General features: G+C 42.9%; 1 protein-coding gene across 7 annotated transcripts in view; it reads left to right on the top strand.

Moving 5' to 3' along the window:
• Ccdc172 (coiled-coil domain containing 172) overlaps positions 1–19,609 on the top strand; it is a 46,228-nt gene that overhangs the window by 5,796 nt on the left and 20,823 nt on the right. For 4 of the 7 annotated variants that reach the window (XM_039084726.2, XM_039084731.2, XM_039084738.2 and 1 more), the window contains exons 4-6: positions 7,723–7,839; positions 9,608–9,773; positions 19,388–19,489. In XM_039084726.2, the coding sequence (XP_038940654.1) occupies positions 7,723–7,839; positions 9,608–9,773; positions 19,388–19,489 (385 nt within the window). The remainder of the gene's footprint in view (positions 1–7,722; positions 7,840–9,607; positions 9,774–19,387; positions 19,490–19,609) is intronic. The other 3 variants (XM_039084735.2, XM_063268852.1, XM_063268857.1) reach the window with 1 other exon arrangement.

Below are 19,609 nucleotides of genomic sequence, written 5' to 3' on the forward strand. Positions count from 1 at the left end.
TCGTTGCTGTTGTTAGTTTGGCTGGGAGGTAAGTTGCTCCTTAGAGACGGGATCTCAGTCTTTAACTATGGCTGGACTTAAAATCAACATCGTCTTAGACGGTCCTTGAACCTTTGTTGGGCCATTTGTCCCAACCTCCTGGGATTACCCAGAGTCCCAAAACACTTCGTTTAGGAGTTTATTATTGGCACCAAACAAAACTGGGGTTGTATTAGTCAAGTAAAACAGTGAAATTCATGGCTGCCCTTGTGTTCCCTCCTAAGTACTCATGTCTAAGGCCGTGTGCTTCTCTGTTTAGAATCAGAGTGAGAAGGATGTTCCCAGGCTACTCTGCCGGCAGGGACATTCCCACCGTCTATCAAATAGACAGGCTTTATTCTCCCATGATCTGTGAACCAGTAATGGTCTTCATGTTCAGGGAGGATGGGCCAGGTTTCAGAACAGCATTAACTGTTCAGTGAGGAAATGAGGAATATGTGTCAGGGAGGCAGCCATAGCTAGTGTCTGTGGAAGAGGGTTCAGTGGTGACGTCAGAGTGACCCTGTAGAAACCCCCACAGGTGTCTAAAATGGCCCACCTTAACTACGGGTGTTTATCATCCACTGCATGCATGTTTCGCCCCTGTCCCGAATTCTCTCTCACCTAAGAAAGCCTTTTAGGTTATAAGATGCACTTTCCTCTGAATACATAACTATGGCAGTGTGGGTACCTGGAGCAGCCCACACTGCACTGATAGAAAGGGGGGCAAAGGTCAACTTAGCTTCTGTTGTGAGGCACATGGCTTCAGAACCTCGGGTGTCAGCGGTCACTTTAAAAAGCCACTGAATGATCTGAAAACAATTCATCTCCAGAACACAGAGTGCTAAAGAGCAACCTGTACCCGCCGTGTCACTGTGAAAACAGGGCTACACACACAGAGCACAGGCTGTCCTGCGAGGCTCATAAATACAGCAAAGGGCTGTGACAGTCACGGGACGATGAATCGCACATCAAGGTAGCACTGTCCCGGAGGCAGTTAACTTTAATCAGGGAAGGTATACAGGGCACTTAAACTGTACATCATGCCTTGTTTTTTTTCTCTTAAGATTAGGGTGGAACGTAGCTGCTAGGTAACTTTATAAAAATTACATTTTTAGGGGTTGGGGATTTAGCTCAGTGGTAGAGTGCTTGCCTAGGAAGCGCAAGGCCCTGGGTTTGGTCCCTAGCTCAAAAAAAAAAAAATTACATTTTTAAAAGTTAGTAATGACATAATTTTTTACAAGATATTATTGTGATTATTGATTTTAGAACATTTTCATCTTCCATAAAGAAACACCACATCTACAAGCAGCCACCGTGTTCCCCCTAAGTCCCCAAGCTCCGCACAGTCCAGGTTCTAGGCAGTCTGTGTCTTTTGCATCTGGACATGCTTTATTGATGAGGTACACAGTATTAGCATTGGAAGCACACAGCAGGTACACAGTAGTAGCAATTTGTGACTTAGCTCTGTGTTTTCTGTTTCCAGCCTGCCACTGTATCATGCTGAAGCGTGAGAACAGTGTTCCTTGTATCCACACACTCTGGCTTGTGAGCCAGTTGGACCACTCAGAGTACTGTGCTGTTTTGAATAGCATTGCCATGAGTGTTTGTGCACAAGTGCATGTATGAACATATTTTCAAATCTCTTGAGCACTCCATCTAGGAGTGGAATCGTTAGGACTTACAGGACCATTGGAATTGTTGTCTATTTGTTTGTTTTTTTTCTATTTTTCTTCAGGAGATGTCAGCTGATTTTCAAAACAATCACATGCTTTTGTGTTTGCTAACACATGTTCCCCTCTAATTTGGTGACTTTAAAATGCTGTCTTTGTGGGTTTGGTAGTGCCTTACGTTGGATTGTATTTCTTATTCCTTAAGGACACTTATTGAAGGCCCACTCGTTCTTGGCATTGGAGCCTGATAAATGCTAGGCTTGTGACTGGTTCTTTTGTGAGAAGGCCTGGCTGCACACAGAAGGAGAAGTTGCACTTCCTTTTCATGGTCACAGAGCTAAGATGATTAAAGAAATTATGTATATAGCATTTAGTAGGCTCTTTTATCTTGATGTTCTCTTGATGATTATTGGAAAATCCAAAGAATGTTTAGAATGGCACTGTAGATCAAATGTAATGACACACATTGGCCCTTCTGACACAGGAGGTTGTAAACCACTCAACGCCAGCTTCATGACTAGCATTCAGAGTGGAACATCCACTCAGCTGCTCTAATTGTAGAATTCAGGTTCTGCCTCCCTTCCTATTTTCAGAAGAAGTGCCCTAAATAAACTGTAAAATATGAAATGTCAGAAATGCTTTGAACAGAAAACATCTCCTGGAACCAAGAAGAAAATACTTTGAAAAAACAGTCGTGTTTTGCCTCAATTTGAGGAGAGCATGAGATTCAGTTTGAGTCTGCAGCCTCATCAGCTGCAGCCCAGGATATACACTTGCAGGGCGACTTTGTGATTATGAATTTTTAGAAAATCAGTTAATTATGATTCTCAGATCTCCTAACCAGCTCACCTCTAGCCATTCAATGGACATTCACTGACAAAGTCTAGGCCACACCGTGAATTACAGGTGTATTTATCTATACACTTTCTTATTATAGTGTGTGTGTGCTTGTGTGTAGACATGTGCACATGTGTGTATGTGCTGTCGAGGCCAGAAGGCGGCACCCAGGGTGGATGAGAGTCACCTGGATTGAGTTCTAGGAAAGGAACTGTGGTACTCTGACAGAGCAGGAAATGCTCTGACCAGCTGAGTCGTGTCTCTAGCCTGTGATACTTTCCTAATGAGGAATGGCCATCAAATATCTTCAGTTAGGTACAACTGACTATAACTCAAGACTCTGAAGGTTCTCATGGAACATAACTTATAATTAGCTTTGATTTTCCCTATAATTCTTCAAGGAAAACCTTATCATGCCTGTCATGAAAACTATCCAAAACTTGGAAATAGGCCAAAGAAGTGTAGGTTCTGGGCACTGAAGCTGGGTCTTCTGCAAGGACAGTATTTACTTCAGCTTCTGAAACGGCTCTCCAGCTGCCATCATTCACTCATTTATTTATTTTACATTATTTAATACTTGCTTATTTTTCCTCAAATAATTTGCATTTTCTTTTTTTATATTTAGGGTCTCTCTGTGGATATAGACCTAAAGCAATTTTTACAGCTTCATAATATTACAGTAAATACTTAGCGATATTTTAGCTAGCTCATTTTCTTTTTTTTTTTTTTTTTTTGGTTCTTTTTTTCGGAGCTGGGCTAGCTCATTTTCTAGTGACAAGTATGCACTGTTATTTCAGTAAACCCTGCCATTAACACATGGATGGCAGCCCTGAATTTTCTGGTTGTTTTCTAAGATAACAAATACAACTCAAACTGTTGTGTCAATGAAGACATATTTTTAACGTTTTTAAGTATATCTTCCAGAAAGATTGTTACAGTCTAAACTCTCAAAATGTTATCACTTATGTATTAGAAATTAGTTAGTTTTATAAACAAAAGAGTAGTGTCTGCACAGAGTTAGCCACAGTGTTACTAACTTGCAGAGTTTGTAATAGCTTCCTGATTCCAGCTTTTCATGCTGGACCTTTTGTTAGTTATTGCTAAGGGCTGAAATGCTGGCATGGTTGCCTGTATTGAAACGTTCTTGCTTGCCACATGAGGGTTACTGTGCCATAGTGGGAAAACTGATTTAGAAACACACTAATGTATTTTTAAAAAGCTAAAGGTTGCTGGGTGTGGTAGTATATGCCTTTAGTCTCAGCACTGAAGAGGCAGAGGCATGTAGAGCTCTATAAGTTTGAGGCCAGCCTGGTCTACATAGGGAGATCCTGACCAGCCAAAGCTACATAGTGAGACCTTATCTCTAAAAACAAAGCTAAGGCCTTAATATCTGCTCTCAACTTGCTCAGTGGTGCAGTCTTGTGTTTGAAATATCTCCTGTCATGCTTGTGAGAGCCCTGGGCCCTTTCCTTGTATGTTAGCCATGTGAAGTCTGCATGTCTCCCTGTGTCTCTGGTGTGAAGTTGCCTCTTGTGCTTTCCGCGGATGATCTCACAGGCAAAGAGCTGCTTGCTGGAGGCTGAGCTGGCTTTAGCAGCATTAGCTACACAAAGAGTGTTGTGGACCAACCTAATGCTGATCTATAATATGCTCTGGTCAGTTTGAGTTTCTAAGTATCTGAAGGCACGCAGGCAGCAAGGAAGTGAAGAGCCATGGTAGAGCTCTGTTGAACACAGACCTAGTCACCAGGTAAGTCAGCTCAGTATCCAAGAGGAATGAACAGGAAAAAGAAAAATCTTTATTGTGGAGAGAGGCAGAGTTAACACGGGAGATGGCACTGCTGTAAGCTAAATTTTACCAAAACAGTGACATTTTCTGACAAAGCTTGCCCATTTGAGTCTAGAATGCAATATTACGGCTTTATACAAATATTTTTATTTTCAGTCAGGAAACAGACAACGGTGAGAAAGAGAAGTTTGTATTCCTGCCATTAGGAACCTCCCACTCCTTTCCTTGTATTGCATGCTGTCTCTTGAGATCACAAGCAATTTAGGAGACAGAGTCAATAATTTCTTTAGTTTCTGTTTACTGCGAGCTAAGTGGCTCAAACCGCCATAGGCACGTCAGTGTCTCAGCTCAACGTGACAAGCTTGGCAATTGCTTTTCAGAAAGTAGTTTGTAGTGTCACATTATCCTCCTCCCATCAGATCCCTCCTTGGCTCTTACTTTGTAACACGGCAGAGGTAAGGAGTCTGCAAGGCAGTGACCCTGTGAGCGGCCTCTGTGAGCAATTCTGTGAGTAGTGTACTGACCCTGTCAGTATTGTTAGGATTACATGTAGCTGGACTTTGGTTACTTTGTGGGTTCGTCTTTCTTTCACCCCTCTGCACCTTCTTTCCCCACCCTTTCAATTCGCCAACATTGATCAGAGAGAACAGGGATGAAGAGTAAAGGAACGAGAGCTCTGAATAAAGTGCTACTTCCTGCTCATTAGAGCATTGAGTTCCTTGGGTCAAGTTTGATTTTCACTGTCAGAATATCTCATTTCTTCTTGTTTCTTTGTGCACAACTACTTAACAAACCACTACCAATAGCAACCAGTCAAAAACCCACCAACATTTCACCCTTTTGATCAGGACCCTAGCACCTATATACACTCTGAAAAGTCCCCAGAATTCCCAACACCACACAATTGCAGAAACTATCCGCAGCTGGCAAAATCACGTCCCCACCAGAGCATGAGGCAAATCAGAGTCTTAGCTGTGGGCACTCTGAAGCAGCCCATATCCCACACCTGGGATTAAAACAAAAACATAATATTCCTGTGTTTTTTAAAGAAATTGAAATTCCAAAATTATCATTGCAGTTATATTTAAAAGAACTACTAAAATTGTACTTATCAGCAGGCCTGGTTTTCTTGGTTGTTTTGGGTAACAGAGAAAGCAGAATAATCGCCAGCTTCCTGGAGACCATGAGAGCTGTTGCCTCTGAAGGCAAAACTTAAACATGGTGAGGAACCAGGCAAAGCCAAGAACTTGTTCCTTACGTTCTATTAAAGAATGGAGACAGGGCACCAGTCTTCAATCTCAGCTCTCATCTATACCCTAACCTGTCAATGACTGCAGTACTGGGAGGCAGTGTATTTATTGGAAGCCCATCTCCTGTCCTGACAGTGACTTTCCACTTTCTCCCACTTCCTCTGTTGTGCTTTCCCCTCAGTTGCCATAAGTGTTAAAAAAAAAGTGTGTGTGTGTGTGTGGTATGTGTGTGTGTATGTGCGTGTGGTGTGTGTGTGTGTGTGTGTGTGTGTGTGTGTGTGTGTATGGCTTTGAGTAAGCAGGAATGGGTATGGCTGTGAGTGTGTGGAGGTCAGAGGACAACTTTGCACAGCTGGTTCTCTTCTACTCTGTCTTCTGGGAATCAATGTCAGAAACAGAATTAGACGTCAATCTCAATTCTGAAGGGCAAACTATTTGAAGCACGTTAGCAAATTAAACCAGAACTTACCAGCCTGTGGCCTGCAGGCTGTGCATCCCTCACCCCAGGATACTTAGTGAAAATATGAGATTCATTTGCAATTTTTTCTTTTTTGGTAACTCAGTTGGACAGTTTTCTGGGATGCTGTTGGTTCCCAGGGTCACAGTGCTGGACACTGCTGACTCATCTGTGTGTCTGAAGCATGTGTGTGCAGTGGTGCTGAAGTCCTTTTTATTGCCAGAATTACTCAGAAGCAGCTTTGGCATTTCCATTTTAATGCTGTGATTTAGCAGGAAGGTTGTTGAGAGACATGGATTTTAACCCCATGCTTACCCCTAATGAATTTAACATCCTTTATGAAGTCGTGAACTTGTGGAGCTATTTTATTCTCGTCTGTATAACAGTCATGCAGTATCATGTTCTTACACTAAACAGATGGAGGAGATGGTTTGATCCTTCCCTTGTCTGCCCTGTTGGCTTGTACATGGTAAAGACTGGGAACCGCATTTCCTGATTCTGCATCACCAACACGAAACCCCTCACTGTCCCACCGTCACTTCAGGTGTCCCCTCAGTTGTGCAGATTGCACATCTCCATCTTTTTCTTGGTGTCTGTCTTCAAATATGGTTGAAGGGAACTGCACCCAGGACTGAGGTTGGCTGGCTGTGCTACAGCCTTGTATAAATGGAAGATTGCATTTCTATTCCACCTCAGCTCTCTTTCTAAATGCCAGTATTCCTAGGCCCTACCAGATGCAGCATTTCAGATGCCTTTGAGGCACAGCCTTTGGCCCTGGAGGAGCTCTCACTGCTGCAGTGTCTTCTGGGACACAGAAGGAAGGTCTTATAACTCACATAAATTTGCTTTCTGCAATTTAAGTTAAATTTATATCATTTTTCTTTTCTCTGTAGAGATGAGAACAGCCCCAAACTGGAGGCAACACATTGTCCCGAGGGCCAGTACTGAACCCTGCAGACAAACTGTTTCAGTTTCTCTGCCTTTCGTTTGACTTTGTGTCTCAGAAGGAGCTGCTTTTAAAGTCCAAATGGAATAATACCTAATATCAGTGCTCATGAGATCTTTTGCTCTGTAGAGTACAGTGGGGCACAAAAGTTAAAGTATTTGTGAGAAAGGGGAGGGAGATGCTGCTCTCCGATCCTGTTTGTAAGGATCCGTTGGTTGGGCACCTGGAAGAGGCTGGAATGGATTTTGCTTCTTTAGCCACCTGCCAGTGCTAACGTGGCTACCCACCACTAAGCCTCAGAAAATAAGAGACCCCTGAGTAAATAAGTAAAATTCAAAGGCTGGGTTCTCAGAATGGGTTTGGGATATTTAACCAAATTCACGTCTACTCTATGTATAGTTACATCATAAACTTGGGTCTGGGCTGTAGATATTATCCCATGTTTAGTGGCCTTAGTGACTGATTCCTTCTTATAAATTGTGAGACCAGAAGCCTGTTCCTTGGAGCACGCTGTCCAGAAGTGGATTTCACTGTGTGTGGTCAGATGCTAACACTTGTGCTGAACGTGGTGAGGAAAAAGAAGCCAGCTGTGCCCACCAGGAGCCCAGAGGCCGCTCTGTAGCAGTGAGGACACTGGATTCACTGCTATCAGTCACTTACAGCAGTGCATGCAGGAAGTCATTGTGCATTTAACTGAGCCCTAAAATCTGTATTCATTGGCTTCATTCTGATTTCTGTATTTTCCTTTTGAAGGTTCAGCAGTTTTCTGAGAAAACTTTCCTCTTAGAGCTTTTGAAAACCCGTGAAAATGCATTAGAGAGACAGTGCAGTGCGATTGTCAGTGAGCGGGACAGACTGCTCCAAGCCTGCGTAAGTCTCCAGCCACCGAGAAACACCTCAGCCAGTGACCTAACTGTGTCAGCGGCATTTCAGTATGCACTGCTTTACTCTTGGCAAATTATCTGTGTCTCCGACAGTACTATTCAAATGAAAAGTACTAAGGACTGTTTAAAGCTGTCCTGGACAGCAATGCAGCTGCAAAGACTTGTGCTGGCAAGGAGGGTGTGGGAACTGTGTGCAGTTGTAAGGAGCCCAAGAGAAGGAATGCCCTGCTTTTAATTGCTCTGGTGTCAGGACCCAGTTTAATGCTTCCGGTTGACAGGGGTTTATACTTGTAGGCATATTTATGGGCATGAAAAGATATTGTTTATCTTTTTATCTTAAGTCAAAGTCAATAGGCTGAGCAGTAGTGGGAATGATTACAGGCAAATTTGGAGATGTGACTAGGCCTAGGTTGACATTTTAAAGAAGCGACATTAGGGCCAGTGAGAGGGCTCAGTGGATAAAGGTCCTTTCTTCCAAATCTGATGACATTTGAATCCCTGGAACCAGCAGTGGAAGGAGAGAAATGACTCCTGCAAGTTGTCCTTCACGTGTGTGCTACAGCACATTCACACCAAGGCTTAACACACACACACACACTCACACACACACACACACAGACGTGCACATACACATACATATACACATGCACACACATACATACACATACATACACACTTGCACACACACATACATACACATACATACACACTTGCACACACACATACATACACATACATACACACTTGCACACACATACATACACACATGCACACATACACATACACACATACACACACACATACACACACATACACACACGTGCACACACACAGACGTGCACATACACATACATATACACATGCACACACATACATACACATACATACACACTTGCACACACATACATACACATACATACACACTTGCACACACATACATACACACATGCACACACATACATACACACATACACACATGCACACACACATGCACACACATACATACACACATTCACACATGCACACATGCACACACACATACACACCCACATACACACACATGCACACACACATACATACACACACATACACACACATGCACACACACTGAGTAAATAGATGAAAGGAATTACATAAAATATATTTAAGAATAATAAAAATACAGCTTATGACATGACCAGCTTCTAAATGTGATTCCACATAGTTGGCATGCAGCCAACAATAAAAATATAGAACCCAGTGTATGTAGTGCTGTCAGGAAATTAGATTTTTGCACCATCCAGAGATATTTTTAAATTCATATTGTCATGCCCTGTGGACATTTCATTCACAACACAAAAGCTTATTTAGAACTAACTTTGAAATGATTGCATAATTTGGCTTCAGATGATCAGGTTTTTCTTTTTCCTGTAAGCAGCCATTGTTCCTTTGAGTAAAGGTTGTAATTTTCACATTTTGATGTTATTCCCCACCTAATTGTGCATTATATTGACAAAGTAGTGTGTATAGTCATGAAGTAAGTTCACAGACGCAGCATAAAGATAAATGTCAGAATTTCTACGTTATTAACTCTCTCAAATCTGTAAAGATAAAACTTCCAAATGGAGTTGTTGTGGAACAGCCTCAGTCTTTAAAAGCAAATCCTTGGGCAGCAGGGGCTGCTTGTGGTGACATCAGGTTATCAGATTCTAGTTGTGTAAGGACGGTGCAGTCTGTGTGTCACATTTGGTCACTTACTTATTGTTGCTTTTCAGGAGGCTATAAAGAAAAAAACCACAGAGCAAGAGGAAAGATTTATTAAGGAAATTACAGACTTCAATGACAATTATGAAATAACCAAGAAAAGAGATGCTTTGATGGAAGAAGATATCAAGCTGGAGATGGCTGACTTAGAAAACCAGGCAGAGGCTTTGAGAGGGGGTATGAGTACACAGTCACCTCTTCTGTCTGTTGTTCATGAACGCCAGGTGCTGTTTGCTTGTTTGTTTTTAAAACAGGGTCTCACTGTGTCGCACAGACTGGCTTGAAACTTAATGTGTGGCCTAGGCTGGTCTAAAACTTGCTGTGATCCTCCTGTCTCAGATCTTCAAGTACTAAGGTTTACAAGCATGCACCATCAGGCCCAGTTACAATGAGTCACTTTGAATGAACGTGTTTTCCAGAAGGTGAGCTTGGCTAGAGGTAAACTCCATCATTACATAGTTAAATCTTTCACTTAATGAATGTATACCGTCCTCATGAATATATGGTTTTGTGATGAACAGTAACAGATTCTTCAGTTCACTGGGAGCTGAGCTTTTGACATCCATCTAAGGCGATGTTTGTTGTCTGTTTATCTGTTATGTGCTGTTAGGCACTGCTCTGTGTCCCAGGAGTATGAAATGTAAAGGTTTAAGAAACACATGCACAGGCCATGGATTGGAGTGTGCCCTACGGGTAGGACTGCTGCTGTGGATCTTATTTCCATCAACCCTGTATATAACAAGGAGTAAGATTAATGGGGTGGAGAGAATGTCCTGTCAGGACGATCTGCATTTTTTGGGGATCTATGATAAGATAATGAGCTAAGACGATTGCCAAAGAGGGTGGGGAATGAAGGAGCCATTTAGGGAAATGACAGAAAATTCCAGTACACAGGGAAGCAGGGACAGTCAAAGCCGTCTGTTCCCAGGCTCCGTGCACTCTGCCCAGGATGAAGTTTGGTTCCTCTTACTCTGATTCAGGCCCACTTGAGACTCCTTGATTGCCACTCCCTACAATTCTTGTAGTTGTTAATTGTTAACCTGAAAAGTCCACAGTGGAGCAGTTAATCTCTCAGATTGTCAGTATGCTGTGATGAGACCAGAAAGGCCAAGAGCATGGTGCCATTGCCTCACAGTGGTTCTGAAGTGCAGTCATGGGGACACTGGGCATGCCTTGTTAGGGCTAGGTCACCCTCCTGCTGCGTGTGGCTTCCATGCAGAATGTTAGCTCTCCTCTCTTTTCTGGCTGCCAGTCTGGGTCATTCCATTTGTGTGGAAGATGCCTGTGCTTGCAGTGACACCGTTTGAAAGCTCATTTCTGTCCTGTAGGAGTCTGGGCATTCAAGGACTTCTCTGACATTTTTACCATCCCTGGGCCTATGGAGATATGGTTCTCTTAAAGACTTTGTGACTCCAGATGAATCTTACGGAGCTTAATTCCACTGGGGAGAGAAGGCTGTAACCACAAATTTTTCTGAGATCAGACTTTGTTTTTGGCTTTTGCTGGAACACTGAGAAACAATATTCTTAAGTGTTTCCCCTTTTATTAAAAATAGGATCTCTTTTTCCATACAATATATCCTGATTACAATTTCCCCTCCCTTTACACCTGGCCAGCAAGCTTGACTGAATGAGTTTCTGAGCATCACGGTAGATTTATTTCAGATCAAAACAAAGAGTTTAAATTGCTGCAGTGTGTTTTATCTTTAGTTCGTGATTTCCGAGCAGGGCTGTGTGGGTTTGTCTTCACTGACAGGTGTTCGTTTGAATTCCTGAAGCAGACAGTAAGGAAATGCAAAGGTGCTAGAGCAGCACACGCAGCAAAGGTAACCTCAGAATCCTTGTGTGATGACGTCAGAGTGAGACATGTGAGGAAGAGCAAACCAGTGGAACAAACAGCAACCCAGTGTACCTGATCAGCTCTAGTAATTACCAGTTAACAGTAAATGTTAGCCATTCACTGCAGCTAGCAGACAGAACTGATCAGACTGACACACATATATTCCTCTGTGCACCGTGGAGGGTGCAGCTTAGCTAAAAGCTAATGGAGGAGGCTGGAGAGATGACTCAGTGGGGAAGGGCACGCATCATTCTTGATGAGCACCCAAGTGAGGTCCACTCCCAGCACCCACATCAGACAGATCACAGCTGCCTGTATGTCCAGCTCTGTGGGATCTGAAATGCCTCTGCCTGCTTGAACACATGCACACACACACACACACACACACACACACACACACACACACACACACAAAACACATTTAAAAAAGCTAATAAATAAAGCAATTTGTGTATACAATAACCATAATAAGCTAGCAGTTATATTGTTACCATCTAATTCAATAAAGAGATGTCACTGAAGTTAAAAGGAGAATTTTATTTATTGAAAAGTTTAATTTTCAGTCCGTTAATACTGAAATAATACACAGTGTATTCTCTCGACATAAGTTAATAACTGAAAACATTAACAAACATAAGTATCCAGCAAAACCTAAGTATTTGAAAATTAAAGGGCATATGTATAAATAAGTCATTGACTAAGGAAAAAATAAAAAGAGAGCATTAATCGAGTTATAATATAAATTTAACATACTAAAATTTCGTAGTTCAGGCAGTATTTTTTGTAGGTTTGTAAGTAACTAATGCTTATGTTAATTTAAATAAAAGAATATCTATGGTTGGTATGTTTTACATGATGAAGATTTTAAAAAGAAATGCAAATAAACTCACATGAAGGAAGAAACATGAATTTCATATCAATTACAGCTTTTCATATCAATTATTATGTATACACTTTCTTAGGTAAACACTGTTTTGTAAGGTTAAAAAGTATCATATTTTAATTTGAATTACATTAAGTTTACTAGTGAACTTAGGGAGAATCAATATTTTCCTAATCTTCCTTTCAGAAAACTAAAGATGGGTTAGCAAGATGGTTCAGCAGCTTAAGGTGCTTGTGGCTGAGCCGAGGGACCTGACTTTGAGCTTTTGGTGGGAGTAAAGAACGGACTCTTATAAGTTGTCTTCTGACCACCACATGCATGATATAGCATGCATGTGCCTGTGTATGTGTGCACGCACACACACACACACACACACACACACACACACACACACACACAATGTAAGAAGTGCTGTGACTGAATGACTTTTCTTGTTACGGATTCTGTAAGTATCACTGTGTTTTAAGTGGGTTCCCCCACTGAGTTCTCTTGTGGTTATTGCCTGTCTGCAGGTAGAGTACCTTCTACATTCAAACTTCCTAACACAGAAGAACCTGATTTTGTTGTTCTCTGGCCTCAGTGCACATACACAGATACATGGACACACATGTACATGTGCACACACACAAACAATAACAGACCAAGAAAGGTGTCTGGCACAGAAAGGAGACACTGTAGTAGAAAGGTAGAATAACGACAGCCCCAAGAGTAGACATGGGGAATATTGGGGTGACATGGGAATATTGGGGTGACATGGGGGAATATCAGGGTGACATGGGGGATATTGGGGTGACATGGGGAATATCGGGGTGACATGGGAATATCGGGGTGACATGTGGGGAATATCGGGGTGACATGGGGATATTGGGGTGACATGGGGGATATCGGGGTGACATGGGGGATATCGGGGTGACACGGGGAATATCGGGGTGACATGGGAATATCAGGGTGACGTGGGGAATATCGGGGTGACGTGGGGGAATATCGGGGTGACGTGGGGGAATATCGGGGTGACGTGGGGGAATATCGGGGTGACATGGGAATATCAGGGTGACATGGGGAATATCGGGGTGACATGGGGAATATCGGGGAGACGTGGGAATATCGGGGTGACACGGGGAATATTGGGGTGACGTGGGGAATATCAGGGTGACATGGGAAACATCGGGGTTACACGGGGAATATCGGGGTGACATGGGAATATCGGGGTGACATGGGGAATATTGGGGTGACGTGGGGAATATTGGGGTGACGTGGGGAATATCGGGGTGATGTGGGGAATATCGGGGTGATGTGCGGAATATCGGGGTGACGTGGGGAATATCGGGGTGACACGGGGAATATTGGAGTGATGTGGGGAATATCGGGGTGACATGGGAATATCGGGGTGACATGGGAATATCGGGGTGACATGGGAATATCGGGGTGCAGCACACTTTTCTGGCTCCTCGTTGTTACAGGATGAAAGGAAGACAAACACGGAGGAAGCCGAGGGTGGACGAGTGTGGGGACACGGGAGTGATGTGTGGTGGCACAGATTAGAGCAAGAATGGAAGAGTGAACGCTGACACACAGAGACAAATGAAAGCCACCACGTGCACCACACGGTCCTGGTGGCTCTGCTGTCTGCTCAGAGCTGAGCCATTCCTTTCTCTACTTCCACTGCCACATACGTGGTCCCTGGAGACCTCTTGCTTGAGTCTGTTCAAAACCTGAGGGACCATAACTACCTGTGATTGCAGTTCCAGGGATCCAACACCTTCAGCATGTGTGCCTACAAACACACGGACACGCAAACACACACACACGCACACAAACGGACGTATATAACTTGTGGAACAGCAAGTATATCTACTGTAAACTTTTGGTAATTCACAGATTGATGGCTCATCATTAGGCTTCAGAACACTCAGTTCCATAATTGTCATAACATTTGCTCAGAGTAGTTCCTGTGTTCCCTCCTGTCACATCATGAATCAGTTTTTCTTTTCTGGATAGGAAATAAGATACATATTATAATTTGACATTCATAATAATTAATCCATTGTTAAGGAGTCTTTTAATGACTTACAGGAATGTATGGAAAACACTGTTAAAAGATGAGAATGAATTTTGCTTATCTGAGTTTGATATTTATAACCATAAACCTAGTTATTAGCCTGGCTTGGTGGTACTGAATTAATTCTAGTTTTCAGTAGGCCAAGCTCTGCAGGCAGAACTTTGTGAGTTTGAGACCAGCCTGCTCTGCATAGCAAGTTTCAGGCTACCCAGTGCTATATAGTGCGACCCTGTTTAAAAAAACAAACAAACAAAAAACCCAGCAAAACAAAAACAACATCAGAGTTATTGTTAGAAGCCTAGGAAGGAACTGAAATTACTCTATCAGGTGTAGGTTAGTAAATCTGTAAATTAAAATATAAAATAAAAATGAGGCAGTAGGAAAATGGAGAGGAAAACTTACCCTAAAACACAGGATTTAATTCTTCAGTTTTGGGAGGTTTGCTGGGAGGTGGTCCATTTGTTTTCTTTTGTTCTTAAATCAGTCTTCAAGAAAAGAGAGCCATGTCTACATAGATGGTGAGCTGAGAAGATTTTCCCCTCAGCCTTCAAACCCAAGACTAAGAGCTGGACAGGCTTCTTCCTGCTAGTCGTAGGTTCTACCAGACTCCATCTATTTTCAAACTGACCGAACATAAGTGGAGAAGGAAGAACCCAAGGACCGTGAAAATACCCACCTATCAAGGAGAAACTAGGCTTAGCCTCCCAAGGCACCCTGTGATATACCAGATCTTTCTTTCTGTGTGCCTTGTTGTATATATTTCCTCACACCTAATGTTTTACTGGCAAATTAAATAGATAGACAATTGGACAGACAGCCAGACAGGTAAATCTTCAGATTATTTAGGTTAGAGAGGGAGAGAGAGGACTGAAAACATCACATTCTCTGTCTCTGGGATATTTAAATCCAAAATGTCTCCATTGTTCTTGTCTAAGTATGAGCAGGCTGGCTGTGGGAGCGCACGGACAGCGCTGACTGCCATGCTGAGGCCCCATGGGGTCGGAAGGCCCATGTTCGTCCTGAGCACACCAGTGAACCATTTGCTCCGCTCCTCTCATTGAAGAAAGAAGTAGGGGACAGCCTTGAGGTTTTTGTTTTTCATAGACATCTTAGTTAATGAACAGAAACAAATATTTTGAGAGTATAGTAACTTTACTTTGTGTGTTGATGCCAACGTGTCTGCCTCACGTGCATGCAGGAGCCTGAAGAGGGCAGAGGTGGAGTCAGCTCCCTGGTCCTGAGCTGCATGCAGACACTGGGAACCGAACCTGGATCCCCTGCAAGAACAAGGGCTCTTACTGAGCCAGCGCTCCTGGCTAGAGACAGATATTTAAAGGCAACTGTGAGCCATTGAGTTAAGCTCCACATGTTTTCTTGTGAACCTATTACATGCTGCTCAGTGAAAGGGTGATTGCATGTGGTGTGGACAGTTTCCACTCACGATGACAGAGCAGTGGGACGGCTCAGTGGTTAAGAGCAACTGTTCTCTTGACGAGGACTCAGTACAGTCCTAGTACCTGCACAGTGCCTCACAACCACGTGTACCTCTAGTTCCAGAAGATTCAGTGTCCTATCTGACCATATATAGCACACATTCATACACACAGCGAACACTTTTACACAATAAAAAGTAACATATGTATGAAAAAAGACAATAAAAATAGCCTATGATTAAATGTTCCCATAGAATCACCCTTTTAAAAACGTGATAAACCTGACCCCAAAGCAGCTTGCCCACTTATCAGTGTGAGTGCAGCAAACTGTAGATGGAAGCAGGGCTCACACGGTCTACAGTGAACATGGTGTCTGACATGCAGATTGTAGCTTAGGGCAGTGAGGCAAGTGGCTCAGCCAGATGTAAGCCAATGACAGAGACGATGCCATTAGAAGGGAAAGTAAAACCTGCCCCAGTAAGAGTAAAAGTGTTCAGGGACATGAGTGAAATGGAGAGCTAAACAGGCCCTAATAAAAAATAAGCATAGAAAAATAATTGGCAGGGGTTGGGGATTTAGCTTAGTGGTAGAGTGCTTGCCTAGCAAGCGCAAGGCCCTGGGTTCGGTCCCCAGCTCCAAAAAAAAAAAAAAAAAAAAAAAAAAAAAAGAAAAGAAAAAAGAAAAAAGAAAAAAATAATTGGCAAGATCTAGTGATAGGCCCTGATAAAACATCTAGTTAGCTAAAACTAGAAGGGACTTTCCTCAGCCTGAAGGGAATTTGAGGAAATCTCAAAGCTGATGCTGTGCTTGACCATAAAGAAGGAAAAGTTGCCCACCTAAGAGCAGAGTCAGTGCATCCACACTAGCCATGGCCACACAGCTCAGGCCTGGAGATTCTCACTACAAGTCCGGGAAGAAAAGGAAGAATAAGGGATTGCGTATGTGAAGAAGCAGGCTTGTGTTAATGGTTCAGGTGTGAAGTGTGTTCAAGGCCTGGTCCCCAGCTGCTGATAAGAGATGATTAGATCATGAACTCCTGGCTGACTCGGCTAGTAGGAGTTAGGATCCATTTGGAGGAAGAGGCCACACAGGGAGTGCCTTCAAAGAGTACTTGATCCCATCTCCTGTTTCTACCTCACACCTCCAAGAGTAGAGCCAAAAGGCCTTGGACTAAACCTCTGAGACTGAGAGGCAGAATGAGCCTTTCCTCCATAGAACTGTTTCTCTTAGGTGTGTGTCCCAACTGACAGTCTAACCCTTCGCCTGTGAAATCCCAAGGAAGCCAAGAAGCTCTTGAGGCCAGCAAGCCCAGCAGAGTTGTGGGGTGACCAGCATGGGAGATATTATCACAGGGAGCCAGGGGTTAGGGGTTGCTCTTGAAGAAGATCCACATTCAGTTTCCAGCTCTCACAGTGCCTCACAAGCATCTGTAACTCCAGATTCAGGGGATCAGATAACCTCCTCTGACCTCTGCAGGCATACACATGCGTTCAGGCCAGTATTCACACACAGTAATTATTTAAAAATGTAAAAGAAAATCCAACACAATACAAATATGAATACAATAATATCAAAAAACTAAAATACTTAGGAATGCATTCAGTAGAAGTTCAAGATACACATGACAAGAGGTACAGACAACATCATTGGAGGGAACCCAAGAACTAAACTTTTGTGAAGTCTGTGATTATAGACTGGAACACAGTACTTTTGAGATGGCCACACTACCAGATGAGGGAGAAAGAAGCAACAGCACGTTATCAAAATTAGCTAGATGGCTGAAAAACAGCCAGCACGCTGACACTGATGTCCATGAGGACGGACTCAGACTCCCCAGTTACAAACTTCCATAGACGAGAAGTAATAAAGGTGCCGTGGTATTGGTAAAAGGCGGCCATGTCGCTCAGTTAGATGTAATTAAAGTCAAGAAACAAGGTCACCTGCAGTCAGATAGTTTGTGATGAGGATACTCACATACTTCACTGGGAAGTGTTACAATGTTAACACTGGGCAGTCACATGCAACATGGTGAGTTGAGCATCGTCTGATTCTGCACAAGATGTCGCTCAAGATGAATCAAAGGCCTAAACATGGGAGCCAGAGACAGAGAATACCTAAAACAGAATGCAGATGTAATTCCATGACCTTAGGTAAAAGCATTATTAAGACTTATGCACAAAGCATAGATAATTTAGATGCTGTCTACATGGGGAAAAGGCCTGTGAAATCATTTGTAAATCACCTTGTCATCTGAGCCAGAACATGGCAGCTCACCAACACTGGGATAGCCAGATTTTAAATGGACAAAACACTTAAGCGGTTAACCCCAAAAGATTAGGAAAGACATGAGAACTTGTACAAATGTGTTCACAGAAGCACCAAAGTAGCCCCAACCACAGAGTGTGTCAGCTGCTGAGTGACCAAACAAGATAATCTATATAATAAAATTTGGGGGTCTCATTTAAAAAAAGAATAAAGCACAGGTACATGTACAGCATAGATCTTAAACTCACTGCACTGTGTAAAGTAACCCAGACACAGAAGTGTGCATACTGGGCTGCTTTGGTTCAGTGACCGGAACAGGCAAACCCATCCAAACAGCAAGTGCAACAGTGAGCGCCCAGGAGGAGGAGGATGGGCAAACTAAGGAATGCTAACAGAAGTGGGGTCATGGAGCTCTCCCAAACAGTGGGAGTCGACAAGGGTCTGATACCAAAGGGCTAATTATGCAGTTGTTGAGTTATATCTGAGTAAGAGGTGTCTTATAAAAACAAAGGAACACCAGGGGCTCATGGTATCTGGTGAGTACAGTTCCTTAGAAGGTATTGAAGCCAGAGAGCGCAGAAACAGTGGAGATAAAACTCAGAGACCTATGGAATGTGTGATTGGAGTCCCCAAATCTTGGCAACAGATGAAAACTACAAACTAGGGGACAGGCATGCGGTCAGTTGGTGTTGTCTTGGAGCAGGCAGGAGGTAGAAGAAACTCAAGTGGCATGGCACTAGCTGTAGTCACGGCAGGACATTCTGTGGATGTCCTCTTGAGTGTCACTTGCGAGGTGTGGCTTTCTTAGCATCCTGGCAAGTTGTGAGATTTTTCTTTTATTTGATGTTAATGGCATATTTCTACTTTCATTTTGCTAGTCTGTCATTCTGGTGATTGCTGCATGCTGGTTAGTTTACTAAAGACAGCTCCTGAAGTGATCAGGGGAGGCCTGTTGCGACCATATGCTACCTGGATTTTTATGGAATGACGAAAGATTAGTCACGATGATCTATTCAAAGACACCAAAGCCTAAGTGTTTTCTTGTATTTGTCTTTCTATATTTGCAGATTTGTATCTCTATTTCCATGAGTGACTGTTGTTAGTGTTTTTATGGGGGTGGCACTGCACGTGTGCTCTGCTCTGGGAGTCTGGGTAGTTTAACGGTATCGATTCTGATTAACAGACAGGCTGTTTGTGTTTAGTTCTGTCTTCAGTGTCTCATCAGGGATGGTTTTCAGTGTACAGATTGTTCAACTCTGTGATTAAATTTATCCCTGGGTAACTTTGTGATGCTAACTCTATTTGTTTCTAGAGATGAAGTCAATGGAATATAACAGTGGCCAGTTACAGGAACTTCAAAAGCTAAAAAGTGAACTGTTACAAGAATTATTTACTCTCCAGAAAAAGCTTAAAGGTACTAGCTTCCTGGGTTCGTTTGCCCTGCTGACAAATACAGCATTGTGTGTACAGCTTGCTGCACCAGTTGTCTAAAACTGTGCTGTCCCTGTGGACAGTGCTGCTGCTGTTGCTGTGT

This window comes from Rattus norvegicus, chromosome 1 (assembly GCF_036323735.1).
Source record: "Rattus norvegicus strain BN/NHsdMcwi chromosome 1, GRCr8, whole genome shotgun sequence".
NCBI classification, from domain to species: Eukaryota; Metazoa; Chordata; class Mammalia; order Rodentia; family Muridae; genus Rattus; species Rattus norvegicus.